This window comes from Maniola hyperantus, chromosome 12, assembly GCF_902806685.2.
Source record: "Maniola hyperantus chromosome 12, iAphHyp1.2, whole genome shotgun sequence".
Lineage (NCBI taxonomy): Eukaryota > Metazoa > Arthropoda > Insecta > Lepidoptera > Nymphalidae > Maniola > Maniola hyperantus.
This window is the reverse complement of record NC_048547.1, coordinates 13896180-13912725: the sequence shown is the minus strand read 5'-3', so window position 1 is coordinate 13912725 and position 16546 is coordinate 13896180. Positions and strand designations below refer to the sequence as shown.

Sequence of the window (16546 nt, the reverse complement as noted above, 5' to 3'; positions counted from 1 at the left end):
TGCTCTTTAAAAAAAAAAATTCAAAAAAAAAAATGTCAAAATATGAAGCAATATAATTGGCCGTGTTTTTTTTAACGTTGACTTAAAAGCTCGATTTCTAAGCTCCAAGGGACCGCAGACCTAAATATGTAATTTTCAACTTGTACTATGTTCTTCCACGCGTTCTAGAGAAAAAGTTGTTTTGACGAACAAGGAAGTGGTCCTATAAGGGTTTCTTTTTTCCTTTTGAGGTATGGAACCCTAAAAGTTCTATAATACAGCTTATTTGCTCACGCTTTCTTTTATAATAACCAAAAGGCTTTGAACTATGAACAATGGCCAATAACCTAGTGCCGAATAGCAATTAAGTATTGTACTTGTATGTTAGTTAAAAATGTCATTAAAACGAGGTAAGTGCCGCCTGATTATGCTCTTTTGTTTTTCTTTACATAATGTTATTATTTTTGTAGCGTATGGTGCGTATAAGTCCCGCAAATTCCTAATGCGCGTGGCCGCCATTTTAGTGACGTCAGCACTAGACTGAAGTTTCGAGCTGATGGTATCATCGTCATCATCAACCAATAGACGTCCACTGCTGGACATAGGTCTCTTGTAGGGAGCTGATGGTATATTTTTACTGAAATATACGAAGGTTCCAGCGCAGTAGCAATTTGCAGGACTTATAGGTAGGTACCTACCATTCCGAATCAGTGGTCTTTAAACCGATAAAAAATTGGTCAAGTGTGAGTTGGACTCGCACAGGAAGGGTTCCGTACCATCGTCATAGAAACAATTACTCTTTTGGAGTTTTTTAATTTTCATGGCGGCAATTTTGAAATTTTTAGTAGATATATTTAGGTATACAATCAACCAAAAGCTTAATTTGCTATAATCCGCTGAAACAGGTCGAATCTGTATGGTGCAACATGCAGCATGCGAAATGCACCGCCCGTCCTCCCACTGCTAAACATGCAGGAAAAAGCAGCCATCAGGCAAGGCACCACCACGCAGCACCACACAAATCGCAAAACACACTCGAAGCACATTTGGTCCCGACATACACCGGAGCATCCTCATGTTTTAGGGAAATTTGTGTACCTAGTCTACGTGGATGGAGTCGCGAGGGTGAGCTAGTAATTTATAAATTAGCACAATCGGGGAACCGAACTCTGTACCTTCCGCTTATAAGCACAGCCATTGCAATGCACCAGAGCAATCGACCTACATAACCAAACAGTTTCAATTAATTAAAAGATGATATTCGGCTATCATCATTAGGTACATAATATTATGTGTGTCATAAAACAAGTAAATAATCTATTCAAAATTACTCGTGACGTAACTTGCACTTAGCAGAGAGTTGTCAAACTCCTAGAGCAGCTATGTTCCGCAAAATGAGTTCAATCTGAATGTGGAAGGCTAGATTTAAGTTTTATTGTAATACTAGATGATGCCCATGACTGGATTTAAGTTTTTAAAAATCCCGTGGGAATGCAAGCTATCTCTGTACTTACCAAATTTCGTCAAAATCGGTTGAATGGATACACCATGAAAGGCAGACAGACAGACACACTTTCGTATTTATAATATTAGTATGGATTTTCATTAAAAAAAACAATTCAGTTCAATTCAATTCATAGTTACAACTGTATTGCACGCGACAGGCCGAGATGGCAATAGGGGAGGGAAAATCCTGCACACCCGCACAACCCAGTGCGGGCGAGCGCGGGTGACGTGCAGGTGTGCGGGGCGTCCCTCCGCCTCATACCCTGATTGCCATCTGAACCTGTTGTGGACTAAATCTACAGTAGGTCATCACCATCATCATGATCAACCCATCCGGCTCACTACTGAGCACGGATCTCCTCTCAGAATAAGAAGGCTTTAGGCCATAGTCCACCACGCCGGTCAAGGCAGACTTCACACACCTTTGAGAACATTATGTAGAACTCTCAGGCATGCAGGTTTCCTCACGATGTTTTTCTTCAGTAATATTTAGTTGCTTAAAATGCACATAAACCTGAAAAGTTAGAGGTGCCTCCCCAGGATCAAATCCCCGACCTCCCGAATAGGTGGCCGATTTCTTAACAACTAGACTATTATCCCTTTTTTACTTATTATATGACTAAGTACCTACATAAGTAATATCTATTTTTTATGTATTGATGTTCATTAGTTCTTTCTAAGCTTTCTAAGCTAACAAAATATTAATATGAATAAATCCGTTTATGAAAACGATATTGCTTTGCTAGGAGAGTCAGATTCAGAATAATATTAATAATTGATTAAAAAGCAAATTCGTGACTTTTGCTTTTAAAAATGACACGGTAATTTACACGGTATTCTTTTAGTTAATCCACCGTAATTTAATCTAGAAACACCGTAATTTAACCCTTCAACACGGTAATTCTCGATTTACATATGGAAACACTGGTACCATCAGACAATGTTAAAATTGACAAAACTGTTTTGTTATATAAATATTTTTCATTTTCATTTTCATTTTAATTTATAGTTATTCTTATTACAGTCTACTATTCTATGTTCGAACTCAATGGCCACTAATAGTTACTTATGGAGTGATATTTATTACTGAGGAAAAAATCTATCAATCTAAGCGATAAACATTGAATTAATATGAAATCAACAATACTATCAAAAAGAGGCTAATTTAAACTAATGAGCCCGTGGGCTATAGGCCATACCTACTTTTGGTTCGGGGCCAAAGGTATAGCCTATATAGATCTATTTAACTGCAATCACACCTGGTGGTAAGTGATGATGTAGTATGTATCTACGAGTATCTGTAAGAATAGCCTAAGTATGATCAAAGAGTTCCCACGAGATTTTTAAAACCCAAATCCACGCGGGCAAAATCGCGTACATCATCACTACCCAATACCCACATTAATATAAACGCGAAACTGTGTCTGTTTGTTGGTTTGTCCTTCAATCACGCCTCAAACGGATTGGCGTAGTTTGATGGATAGATATAGTTAAAGACCTGGAAACTATCATAGGCTACTTTTTATCCCGGTAAATCAAAAAGCTTCCACGGCATTTTAAAAACCTAAGTTTTTTAATAACCTAAACCCTAAACCTTTTAAAAACCAACGCGGATGAAGGCTGAAGGCTTTTTGTTATCGTTGGGGAATGCGTTTACGCATCCCTCCCGTGAACGGGCAGGGTATGTGGGACTCGCCGGCCGAGAGGCGACACTAAAACCCAACGGCGCTCCTGCTCTGGCGGCTGGGTCACGGGAACACCGAAGCATTTCTACCGCGCCCAGCCAGCGACGTCCACCGAGGCGGACCCTCCACCGGGACCTTTAAATCTGGTCACTGCCCGTCCGAGGCGCACTAGTGCGTCTCCCGACCCTGGGTCTCAACGGGCGACAGCTGATAGGTCGCCCGGAGCTCTCGCTAAGGCGGCAGGCGGCGATCGTGCGCATGACGCCTGCGCCCCGTCCTTCTTCGACGGAGAGGATCAGCGTTTGGGTCAGCCTCCCGCTGTCGCTCCGCCGCCTCCTTCTGGGTCATCACCTCCTCGCAGAAGCATCAACACTTGCCAGCAGGTTGATTGCAGCCAAGCGCTAGTCTACAAATTAAAAAAAAAGCTCCAAAGTCCAAATTAAAACAACTTTTGTATAGTGGCCTAGTGGCAAAGATATTTATCCGGTAACGCGGACTTCCGGACTTTAATGAAATTATAAAAACCCGAAAATCGAGTTTTTGTGTAAATGATGGCCTACTGCCTGCCCAGTACCCACCGTGACATAATGTTTGTTTGAAATGGTTCGTAAAGCCAATACGTAATGTCTACTTTGGCTTGTTATACAAATCGAGACCGATGTGGATACGACCTCACTTCATCACATTGAAATAAAATGCTCAAGAAATAATAAGTGCTTCAAATGTGGTCCGAAAAATATCAGCCAAAAAGCTTACTTCAAATTACTAAACTTGCTTAGGTGTTAAGTTTTATTTTCAGTTTATTTAAAGTCACAATTATTCTATTAATAAACTTAAATCTAAAAAAAAACAAAATTAAATTAAAACTAAAATAAATTAAATTAAATCTAAAACCTCATCGAGACCACCGCGGCGAGGCATTGTACCTTGATGCTGGCAGCATTACCTCTTTGGATGGCCAAACAATTCTTTCTTTCAGTTTATTTTACTTTTATTTTAGAATAAATATTTTTGCTGTCATTTGAAAAATTCGAACATTTTAAATTTATTGTCTATGACCACAGGTCTTAAATATGTCTTAAATATAAATATTTGGCAATCGTTATTAAACTTTATGTTCGAGTGTTTGTTAAGGTTTATAATAAACTGAAATGGTTGATATTATGAGACTTTTTTCTACATTTCGTAATAAGAAACATAGATGTATAATACGCACTTTCGCATTTAGTATACTAAGTATATGTACAGTAATTAGAGTAGGCTAACAAAAACATGTTTAATTGTAATTAAAAAAAATAGTTTTACATAATTTAACATCCAAAAATTTGGTATGCGCTGTGCGCTGTACCTAACTAGGCCGTAGCAAGCTCGTAAAATGTTACCCACTTGCCCGGAGTTGTCTAATAACTAGCGATGCTTAACAGATGGCCTCACATGCAATAGTGGACTAAGAGCCCATGAGGGCCAGACCTTCGTTATTTTATAAAAGCGGAAGTTTCTATGCGCATTGTCCCTAACACAGGAAGGAACGATCAGCGACTCTGAAGCTGATCAATCATAATCATCATCTCAATCATAATTATCAGCTCAATAATCATGGGCTATGACAGGTAACAAAGACATAAAATTCTACATAAAACTATAATTTTTTTCATATTTTCGTCGGAATAGTACAATTACGTCATGCATTCCCAGACACTTAGTATCGTACCCAAGAGTGTCTGGGTGTTGAAAGATTTTATACATCTTTGTTACCTGTTATCTGCCAATGCAACGCCACCATGGTCCAAACTTCATTCAATCATCATCTCCAAATCATTTCTCCATGTGTTGGGGACAATGCGCAGGGAAGCCTTCAGCTTTTATAAAATAACGAAGGTCTGACCCTCACGGGCTCCTTCTCCATAACGTCATATAAATTATAATTGCCTTCGATAATATGCTGTGGTCTAATAAAATTGGCTGTTAGGTTAAAACATAAAGAGTTCAAACGACCAATAAAATATATGTAGGAAGTACTTAATCAAGCAAGCATCGGTAAAATAAAAGGGCCCCATTAATAAATAACGGACTATGAGAAACCAATGAGAAACCCTGATCAATTAAAAATGTCCAGCATGATAACCTAAAAAGTGCGTGGCGGGCCACGCGCAGTAGGGTTCCGTAGTCACAACTACAACTGAGCCATGATAGTTCCCTTTAAAATTGATTACTTATATATACTGCTGCCTACTGCTGTGAACATTTTCACGTTCCTATATTATACTACCATTTGGCTGATAAAGAAGGGGGGGGGGGGGGGGGGGGGGGATGACACAATTGATTCTAATCATCTTGACCAAAAATCATCCCAACTTTACATGTAGGGGAGCTACCCTAAAAAAATATTTATCACAATTTTATTTCACCACTTTGTCGGCGTGATTAATATTTATACCCATGCCAAATTACAGATTTCTAGCACTAATAGTCTCTGAGATTAACCGAGGACGGACGGACGGACAGACGGACGGACATAGCGAAACTATAAGGGTTCCTTGTTCATTTACTACGGAACCCTACAAAATCAGACCACCACACTAGCTCGGTCGGCGCTATAGTCGTAGAACTGTTAAATTAAGTATTGTTAAAAATTTATGTAAATTTCAATTAATCCTCAAATATATTTCAATAATACTTGCTTTTCTGAGTGATTCATACAGTAGATAAATACTCACTTAATTAAGTAGGTACTTAGTCTGGAGAACACGTAATTTCGCAAAATTAAGCAATAAGGCCGCCTTTGCATGCAATTATTTTTTAGTTTTAGTTTCTGTAATTGTTATGTAATTATTTTTGTGTGCAATAAAGTATTTCTATCTATCTATCTATCTATTAAATAAAAACTTGAAACATTAATAGGCAAATACTACGTACAGACTACAATAGTACCCAGCAGGAAATATTGCACATCGAACTTTCGAACGAAAAGAGATACATAATAGTTTTGTAGAGCGTTGTCTCTGTCGTTGAGATCGATGAAACGTCACACATGTGGCGAATGCTCGTGAGGCGTAACATCTGCCCTCAAAGACGTTGCGTCGTGATGACCTCGACCGCTCTGCCAAGAGTGCTATGACGAAGAAGAGCCCATTTTACCAATTTTTTACAGATTGGGCCATTTCTAAACAGTCAAAGTATTCCACGCACATCAATTAGTATTTCCTATTCACAGTGTAAAGTGTGTACACATTATTATATACGAGAATGAGAAAGTATATTATTACCATGAATTTGAATATTTCACGTAGATTTAGACGTACCAAAGATTCTGAATGTAACAGATAGGACTAAGCGACAAAAGAAAAGAGGCTATTTCTCGTTATTCAGCGTTTCCAGCAATCGCTATAGGATAAAAACCGGTCAAGTACGAATCAGACTTGCAGACATACCTAACCTAACCTAACTTTATTATTTAGGCCATTAATTAGATTTAGTTTTTTTTGTGATGTTACCATAAATTCACGGTTTTCGGATTTTTTCCTTTACTTGTGTTATAAGACCTACTCTACCAATTAAATTTCATGATTTCAGGTCAACGGGAAGTACACTATGGGTCTTCTTGACAGATACAAGAGACATACCACAAAGTGATCCTTATCCTTTTTTATTATTATAAGGGTTCCTTTTACGGAACCTTAAAAAAACTAGAAAAAACGTGTACATATACCTACTTATTATGTAAATAATGCGGTGAGATGTATTATACATTAGATGATTTAACATCTAACTAGCTCATGTCCGCAACAGTAAAATTATAATTTTTGTGGTTAATTCTGTTATAAACAATCTCTAAACAAAACCCACAAAACTAAATTGACAGGTCTAAATCAAGTGCTATCCTTTTCCGCAGGCAGCGTAATGAAAGTGATAGCAATTCATTTAAAACTGTCAAATTTTTTAGAGATTGTGTATAACATGAAGTCGGTTAAAAATAAGCCAAATGCGAATTTCCGCATGTAGGTATTTATGTTTTTTAACACACCCGTTGTTGGAACTCTTTGAGTGTCCGGGAAAAAATTATTCTTTGTCCGTCTCTGGGATGATAGTTATTCAATGTACCTACCCACCAAACGTTAGTGAAAACCCTGTGAATTTCTGGATAAAAGTGTTAAAACCTATTAAGGTCATGTCGATTAAAAGGCATGGGTTGTGAAAAGATAACAGACATGCACACTTTCGCATTATTAATATTCTCATCATCATCATCACCCGCCTCATTATATCGTCGGTCCATCGTGCTGGAGGGCCACGCGGTATACGCAGTCTCCACTCAAGGACTTTCCGGTCCATCGCCTCTACCACAGGCATGACATGACTGTCAGTGACCTCGGGTCTCTTGCGAATCTCCTCATTTCGGATCTTATCCCCCAGGTAAACTTCTAACATAGCCTTCTCCATAATTAGCTCGCTGAGCGACTTTGCGTTTGTGAATTAGTGTCATTTATAATATTAAAAAATTAAAATTGAAAAATGTGTATGAAAGTATATTATATACCTACCTACATAGATGAAGCGAGAAATTATAATTGGCCGAAAAATAGGCCGAAATGTTGGTAATTTTATGTAATGTTTACGCATTTTATTGCATAAAAATTACACAAAACTTTTAATTTTATTACACAAAACTGGAGTTATGCAGATTCAATTTCCTTGTCATAATGTTACACTTAGTGGTTTGTCCTTGACTTTATTATAAAACAAAAAATATGTAGGTAATGAATTACCTACTAATCTAACTACGTACAATGAAAAGCCATATTATACAAGGTGTAAGATAATATCCGTAACATCCCGGCAAGCTGTCGCAAGTCTGGTGCATTTCGACCGCCCGTTGTGCTAGATGCCCATGCAAACTGTGGAATCAACTCCCTTCGGCGGTGTTCCCATTAGATTACAACATGGGGCTATTCAAGGGGCGGACCATCAAATTCCTGAAAGGCCGGCAACTCCGGCCGGTTCTTCTGGTACTGCAAATGTTCATCGGCGGCGGTAATCACTTAACATCAGGTAACCCGCCTGCTCGTTTGCCCGCCATTCTATATAACCTTTAGCCTCAATTTGTAGTTTTAGTGATTTAGTATTTTTCAAACACGCAATGTATGGCGTGCAAACTTGGGTCAATGCCCCGCCTACGACGCGGCATTGACTCTGAGTGGTCGACTTACGCAACGTTCGTGGACCTTTAGCGTCAGTCAGCTGTTTTATTTGCAATATAATATATTATCGTAAACTTTTACAAAATTATAGGATTTTATATATTTTTTTCGCGTTTTTTTGTGGTAATCATCAGTAATCATCAGTACTATCACCTGCCTTCATTTTTGCCAGCGTTCTGGTTACAGCCTTTATTTAGTAGGTATTTCAAACAAACTGATTCCCTTTTGCAGGTTTGCACACCGCACTACTGAGAGTTCTTCATAATATTCTCAAGGTGTTTGAAGTCTGAATCCGCACTTGGCTAGCGTGGTGACTATGGTCGAACCCCTTCTCATTCTCAGATGGGTTGATCATGATGATGATTCACTTCGCTTGTATTGAGAGATGCCGAAATGAAAGGCATGAAAGGCCACAATGACATTGAACGATTCACTTTCATTAAGCGTATATGGTTCAAGTTGCTTCATCCGAATTATACGGCAGAAGTGAACCGTGTAATATGGTTACTCACACAGATTATTGTAATGAATATCGTTTTTAGGGTTCCGTACCCGAAGGAGCTGCCGGTTGCCGTCGTAACGCACTGTGTGGCATGCTACAGCGATGTCTATGTAGGAATTAGGATGCCGCAGCGGACGCAGCTTCAACGCAATTCATCGTGCTGCTGTACTCTATTCCTTGTTTTACTGCGGTACCCTAAAAAGTGTAGAGTAATTAACGCGGGTGACATAATTGGATCCCTCGTGTCGCAATACATTGATTACGACATTAGAAAGCCGCGGACGACGCGCCGGGTCCACGGGTTCCTGCTGGCATGCCTTAAACAGAACGAGCCGGCGTTGCCACCTGAAACTAGGTGAGATAGATATCATCATCATTATCAACCGATAGACGTCCACAGCTGGACATAGGTCCCTTGTAGGGACTTCCATACGTACGGTCCTGCGACTCGCTAGTCGCCTGATGCCGCAGCCGTCCGGTTTTCCAACGCTGCGCTTTCCGTCATGGCAGTCCTATTCTAGTGGCGGCCTCTTCGGCGCCCCGGTCGATCTGTCTGCTAGCTTTTGACGAAATTTGGTACAGAGATAGCTTACATCGCGGGGAAGGACATTACGTATGTCTTTCCCCGGGATGTAAGCTATCACTACTTTTTATCCAGGAAAATCAAAGAGCCTGCTGTTGCGGCCTGCTTGCTACGGTAGATATTTTACTTACTCGTTATAGGAAAACATATAAAATGAATCACTTTAAAATACCTACCTACCTGTACCTACTCACTGAAAGTGCAGTATTTCATAATGCAGATCTAGGCTGCGAAAGGACAATAATTGGACCAAGGTAACAGGACAAAATCTCAAAAACACAATTTCTAGGGCAAACATATCCAGTTAATTACATAACTTTTTGAGTTTTCGTGATATGTAGTATTTTGTGTTATAGCACAGGTAAAGTGAGTAAAAGTGGTTTAACACCTACACGCCTTGGCTTTATTTTATAACAAACTAGTTGATGGACCCACGACTTCGTCCGCGTAGTTAGTTACTTGAGTTCAGTTTTTTTTAATCCTGTGGGAACCTTTTAGTTTATACTTAATATATTTCTATTTATCTATTTATAATATAATTTATGAAATAAAGCAACATCCGAAAGAAACCGGTCTAGTGGGAGTCAGGCTCGCGCACCAAGGAGGGTTCCGTAACTACTACAGTCGTACTTTTACCACATTTTGTGTGTAATGGTGATGGTGTAAACTGTAGACTGACCACATAATATTGTGTAGGAGGTGTGGTGTACACCGTGTAGACCATTTCCGTATGTAAAAAGTACTCTGTGGTCTAACCTTAGAGTTATGTATATCTCTGAGTCTAACAAGCAGTTGCTGTCACCATCCAGAGCCGTAAAACCAGTTTAAAAAAATGCTGTCACCGTCTGCCTGTCATGTCATGTGCTGACTGCTGTCATTTGTCAGTGTCAGTGAGTCAACATTTCGATTTCACAGTTTTATTTATTTCAGGATTTTAAATCTGTGTTTTAAATGGAATAAAATCTCCAAACCATGGCGTATTTAACTCAACCAGATTATGTGAAATATGTTTGCTCTTGCGGCCAGTTGAAACCAATAACGAATCTATATTTCTGCCGGCACTGCTTGAAAATACGATGCGGATTCTGCATCTGCCATGAAGTAAGCTTTTTACTGTTATTTCTTTACTTATCCAGAAACTATGCTTAGAAACTTGGTCTATTAACTTAGAGATGTCTATAATGTTCATTCAATGTCCTTAAAGTCATATAAAGACGTCCAATTGGTACAATTTTCTAAATTATACATGACCTACCTTTGCTGTACATTCATTGTTATTTAGGACTAGCTGACCCGCCGAGGCTTCGCTTGATAAGAATTTCTTAAAACTCTTTTCTGAGCGGGGTTCTATGTTATGGAAAGAACCTTTACGAACAATTTCAAGTTCCTAAACCTAACCTTTGAAGCTGTACATTGATGTTTCACTCAGTCAGTTGCTTCTTTTATTTATGTTATAAACATCGATATGAATGACAAGATATGCCTAAGCGAACAAAATTTCTCACGGTTTTGGAACCAAATAAATCTGCGCCACCTCTTAGATACTAATGAACGACCCATTTGAAATCCAGATGTCACTGAGGTTGCACTGAGTCAGTGCCATTTTGTTTGTTCAATGGCCCTGCTCAAATGAAGTATTATATTATTATTTTTTTAGTTATTTTTTTAGCATTACAGGAAATTGTCCTAATTCACTAGACTGAACCTTACATTAACTAAATCTAATTAATATATTAAATTAAAAATTTGAAAAAAAATTATATCAAAATTATATACCCTCACTATCGTGGCAGATAGTCAAGTGTATATTTAAGTCAATGGTTATAAATGAAACATTTATATAATAAACTTTTATATTATAATGAATGCACACATGTTTCATTTTCTTTCAGGTTGACTCCCACTACTGTGCAAACTGTCTGGAGAATATGCCATCATCGGAAGCGAGGCTGAAGAAGAACCGCTGCAGCAGTTGCTTCGACTGCCCCAGCTGCTTCCACACCCTGTCGACGCGGGCCACCTTCGCGCAGCCACGGCCGGACCCGGCGGCTGGGGACGCCAAGGTGGAGAACAAGCAGGCCAAGAAGATGTATTATCTGTCGTGTTTCAACTGCCGCTGGACGTCGCGTGACGTTGGAATCCCTGACCAACCTGTTGGTAAGGATTTCTAAAACAACTACATATATGTGCGGGAGAGCGCGGACGACGTGCGGATGTGCGCAGCAGTTCCGCGCATCATAACCCGATTGCCATCTCGACCTGTCGTGTAGTATAGATGATGGCCATGACTTTGTCCGTGTTGTTAAAAAGTCCCGTGGGAATCATGGATTTTACGGGATAAAAAGTAGCCTATGTGTTAATCCAAGGTATAATCTTTCTTCATTCCAAATTTCATCCAAATCTATCCAGTAGTTTTTGCGTGAAAGAGAACACACACACACGCATACAAACTTTCGACTTTATAATATTAGTATTTAAGTAAATACAAGTACGTTAAAAGAGTATTACCTATTTTGAATAAATCATTTGATTTTGACTTGATTTGACTTTGACTTTGACTTTGTTAGTGTGATAAGAACACTCAGAGACACTAAGTGGGTGATGGAGAGAGCTATGGTTGAAGTTCGAGAGAGTCTTGGAGAGCCATCGGCATAGCTAAACTGGATAAGAAATTGGATGTATAGTATGTAAAGACATAATGTAACTGGTAACAGCTTGTTAAAAAATCAAAATTTTGTATATTGTGTTTTTACATGCATTTTTGCTTTGACTAGACTTGACTTTGAAATTTTTAATTCATTAGCTTCAGGAGGTTGGCCAGAAAGGAACAACCCATTCTCAGCACGCATCAACCAGCTCCTTGACTACTACAAAGCTATAGCGCAGCAGGAGAAACAGGAGAAACTGGATAGAGAGCGGAAGAAGTTCGCCATCAGAGGGAAATACATCACTCTCACTGTAAGTATCTAACTGCAGAGAGGAACAACCCATTCTCCATTCGCCTGAAAAAAGGTTGAAGTGGCCTAAACAACATTATTTAAGTAGTATTCATGTTTCAGGATAAAACAGGTTTGACTGGTGCGATGGCTCGCAACATAGCAGGGCTGCCGTCCAGCGAAAGCTCTTCCTCAGCTATCGCCAATTTCGTGCCCAGCGTGGCCAGTGCTGAAGTTGAGGAGTTACCGGAGGACTATCATCTGAAGGAGGTCAACTTGAAGCAGGGTGAGTAGTGACAGGGAACAACTCCCTGGTAACATAGCAGGGGTGTCTAGTAGTTTAGCTCTTCCTCAGCACCAATTTAATCACAGTAAATTGGCATTTGCTGTTGGACATAAGTGTTTTATGTCATTTTCGTTTCCTAACGCTTTGTCTTCAACCATTATACAATACAATACATTTTTTCTCGCTTGATGTTAAATACCGTATTAATTCATTTTCGAGTTCAAAAACTAATCAATTTATGCTTACTTCAGTAACAACAATGGCCCAACGTCTGGCTTCACCTGAATGGCAACCAACAAGCGTGTCGCGGCTACACCCAGTCGCGCGGCCGCTGAGCGTGAAGCGCAGCCAGCGTTGCCGCGCCTGCGACCACAACCTCACCAAGCCCGAGTACAACCCCGGCTCCATCAAGTTTAAAATTGAACTGCTCGCATTGTGAGTATACATTCCTTGACTTATAAAAGGCCTTTGATATTGTATCAATCCCTATCTTGCTTGACAGACTCGAACATGGGTGTTAGGGGTATTACTTTATATTGGTTCAAAGTTACCTTAAGAATAGACAGCAATGTGTTAAAATTAGCAATGCTATCAGTGAATTTTCTAATACTGTGTCCCCCAGGGGAGTGTTTTGGACCCCACCTTATAACCTACTTTGTAACCTGTCCTCAAAATCTGGACGCTTTTTTGGTTTTGCTAATTATACTGTGGTTTTAGCCAAGTCGCTTGATAAAGGAGGACCTACTTATAATCGACACCGCGAAAACTTGAATGCCTTCAAGGCAAGAGTGAATAGACATTTTCTAGGCAACTAGACCTGATCATTGCTCTGTTTCTCAGGCACGAATTCATCAAGCGCAAGCCTATCTCTCAATAATTAAAAAGATATATGTACATATTTCCAGTTACCACGTGCCAGAAGTAAAGATAATATCTCACGAGAGTGTGAAGCCGGGTCAGACGTCCGCCTTGCTACTGAAGCTGACAAACCCCACGGCGCATGAGATGACGCTGCGCATCCTACCGCCCACAGAAGACACCGAAATCATACCCGCAATCGAAGAAAAGGAAGAGCCGAAAAGCATCGAAAAGTCACTGGAGAAATCTCTTAATTTGGAAAAGGTAAAAATCTTTTGTTAACCTTTTAGGTTATCAAGACCTCAAAAATGTGTTAAGTAAACAATCTATAAGGTGCCGTGGGGCACCCGACCGAAACGAATACTACTCAATCTCATTCAATCACAAGTGCATAATATGAGAGAGCGATAAAATCATTTATTTTTGTTGGGTTGTCCTAATGTGACAAATTAAAATTTACTTGTTGAAGCTCGCGTTTAATTTATATTTTATCAGGTTATGGGCCCAGAGAGCATTAACTTCCAAAAACTCCCACACAAAATAATATTCCTCTCTCATTCGTCAGGACACGTCGTGGAGCAAAGTAATCGAGAGGAAGCCAGCTCTTCCAGCGTGCAGTCAGATCTGCGTTCCGGACGTGACTCTGACACTCGCTCAAAGAGACGACGCCGCCGAGTATGATGACGATCCGCAACACGATACTAGCGAGTGAGTGCTATTGTCTCGTATCTATAACTATCCGCATCTGTCATGCGCGTGCCAGCGTGGTAGACTATAGCCAAAGCCCTTCTCATTCTAAGACTCCGGCGCTCTGTAGTGTAACGGCGATGAGTTTTTTTTTTAAATTATTATTTCCACAAAAAAAAAACAGTTTTACAATGTTGGTTTCCTCGTGCTCGTAAGCGCTTGTCGGCTTATCTGAGCACAGCACATTCCTCTGTCGTTAGCTGAACAAAGTATGCGGTTAGTTGTACCTATGTATGTAGTTAACAATAAGAATACATGTATATATAAAACTAGCTTATGCTCGCGACTTCGTCCGCGTGGACTACACAAATTTCAAACCCCTATTTCACCCGCTTAGGAGTTGAATTTTCAAAAATCCTTTCTTAGCGGATGCCTACGGCATAATAGCTATCTGCATGCCAAATTTCAGCCCGATCCGTCCTGTAGTTTGAGCTGTGCGTTGATAGATCAGTCAGTCAGTCAGTCAGTCAGTCAGTCAGTCACCCTTTCCTTTTATATATTTAGATTACTGCAAAAAGTTTAAACAAATTTTATAATTACATACCTATTAGTGTGATGATGAAATAATGAATTACGCGATGTATGTTTCCAGCATAATCATGTGGAGAAAGTCTAACAAGCTGGCCCTCAGACTGAAAGTAGCAACGGATTCGACGGCCGAAGTGGGCAAGCCTGCACTGGTGGCGTTCTCCCTGCAGTACTCCTACCGCAACACCGTGCCCCCCTCGGCGCAGTCGCTGCAGCACAGGGACCACACGCTGCACACCACCGTGATGCTGGACCTTGGCGTTATCCGCGAATAAACAACTTGCAAACTACATTATACAGCTCCAAACTCAAATAACCAGCTGTCAAACTCCAATAAACAGCTCCAAACTCCAATAAACTGCTCTAAACTCCAATAAACAGCATTCAAACTGAAATTAACAGCTTACAAACTCAAATAAAAAGCTTTCTGCCTTAAATAAATAACTTTCAGACTCAAATAAACAGCTGTCAAACTCAAAAAACTGAAAAATAAACCCAAAACTCAAAATGGAAAATAAACTGCTGATGGCTTCCACACAACTTTGTCATGCACAGCAATTTAGGTATAGGAAGTATAATTGCCTTGACTTTTTAATTGCGTTTTTTAAGTGTAATGGCAAATCTAATGACTCTCGTAACCATAATATTAAAACCTTTGATTTTGAAATAAACAAAATGTAGATTAGGCAAAATGACTTTATTAATTAAGGCTAATAACCTGCGCTCCTTCTCTATTCGTATTAATCTGATTATCCTATTATTTATTTCTAGATGGCATAGGTACTATAATATTAAATTACTTATGTATTTTTTTAGGGTTCCGTACCTCAAAAGGAGAAACGGAACCCTTATAGAATCACTTTGTTGTCTGTCTGCTGAAGACAAGTCTGTCAAGAAACCTATAGGGTCCTATATAAACCTATAGGGTCGAATTGACCTAGAATCATGAAATTATAGCACACGCAAGGGGGAAAATACGAATACGTTTTCTTGACAGACAGACAGACAACGAAGTGATCCTATAACGGCGGTTATGCCGATCATCATCATCATTTCTCATCCGATCAGAGTCCGTGAAAATACGTTCCTTTTTGTTTTGTATGGTAGCTTATGACATAGTATGTCGTAGATAATCGCTGGTATTCTCACGGATGACGGATAGAACTCGGATGATGGAAGTGCAGTGCGTAATCGCCGTAAGGGTTCCTTTTGAGGTATGGAACCCTAAAAATCTTTAATATTGTTTAATTAAGTAGGTAGCTAGTAATTTATCGAGTAAAATATACACGCTTTTTATATAAATTGTTCTAATTATACGCTATTAACTAATATCAGGCAATTAATAGCTGAATAAAATAGATTATTTATCAATTTGGATTTTAATTCTAACCTATCATGTAAACTGTAAATTTATGTATGTATTATCATATTCTTACCTACTAGATGAAGCCTCCGACTCTGGCCGCGTGAGTTTAGGTTATCAATAATCCTGTGGCCACTCTTACATTTTCCAGGATAACAATAGCCTGTTTTTAACTACAGTGCGACAAGGCTCTCTTGGCATTTGAATGACTGACAGGGGGGCGCTGTTGGAGAACAAAGGCTGAATATTCAAACAAAAACAAAGGGGACACTTGACGGTAACGTTAGTTCCGATTTTCGCCACGCGCCAAGATAGCCTTGTCGCACTGACATTCATACAAAAAATCACGTCAATCCGTAGCTCCGTTGTGGCGTG

At 39.5% G+C, this 16546-nt stretch overlaps 1 protein-coding gene across 1 annotated transcript; it reads left to right on the top strand.

Moving 5' to 3' along the window:
• The first annotated feature begins 10383 nt into the window (after positions 1-10383).
• DCTN4-p62 (dynactin subunit 4) lies at positions 10384-16049 on the top strand. The gene is made up of 8 exons (XM_034974259.2): positions 10384-10554; positions 11346-11610; positions 12257-12411; positions 12513-12675; positions 12927-13110; positions 13581-13797; positions 14099-14241; positions 14873-16049. The coding sequence occupies exons 1-8, from the start codon at positions 10426-10428 to the stop codon at positions 15081-15083; spliced, it is 1467 nt and encodes a 488-aa protein (XP_034830150.1). The 5' UTR covers positions 10384-10425; the 3' UTR covers positions 15084-16049.
• Positions 16050-16546: the final 497 nt, after the last annotated feature.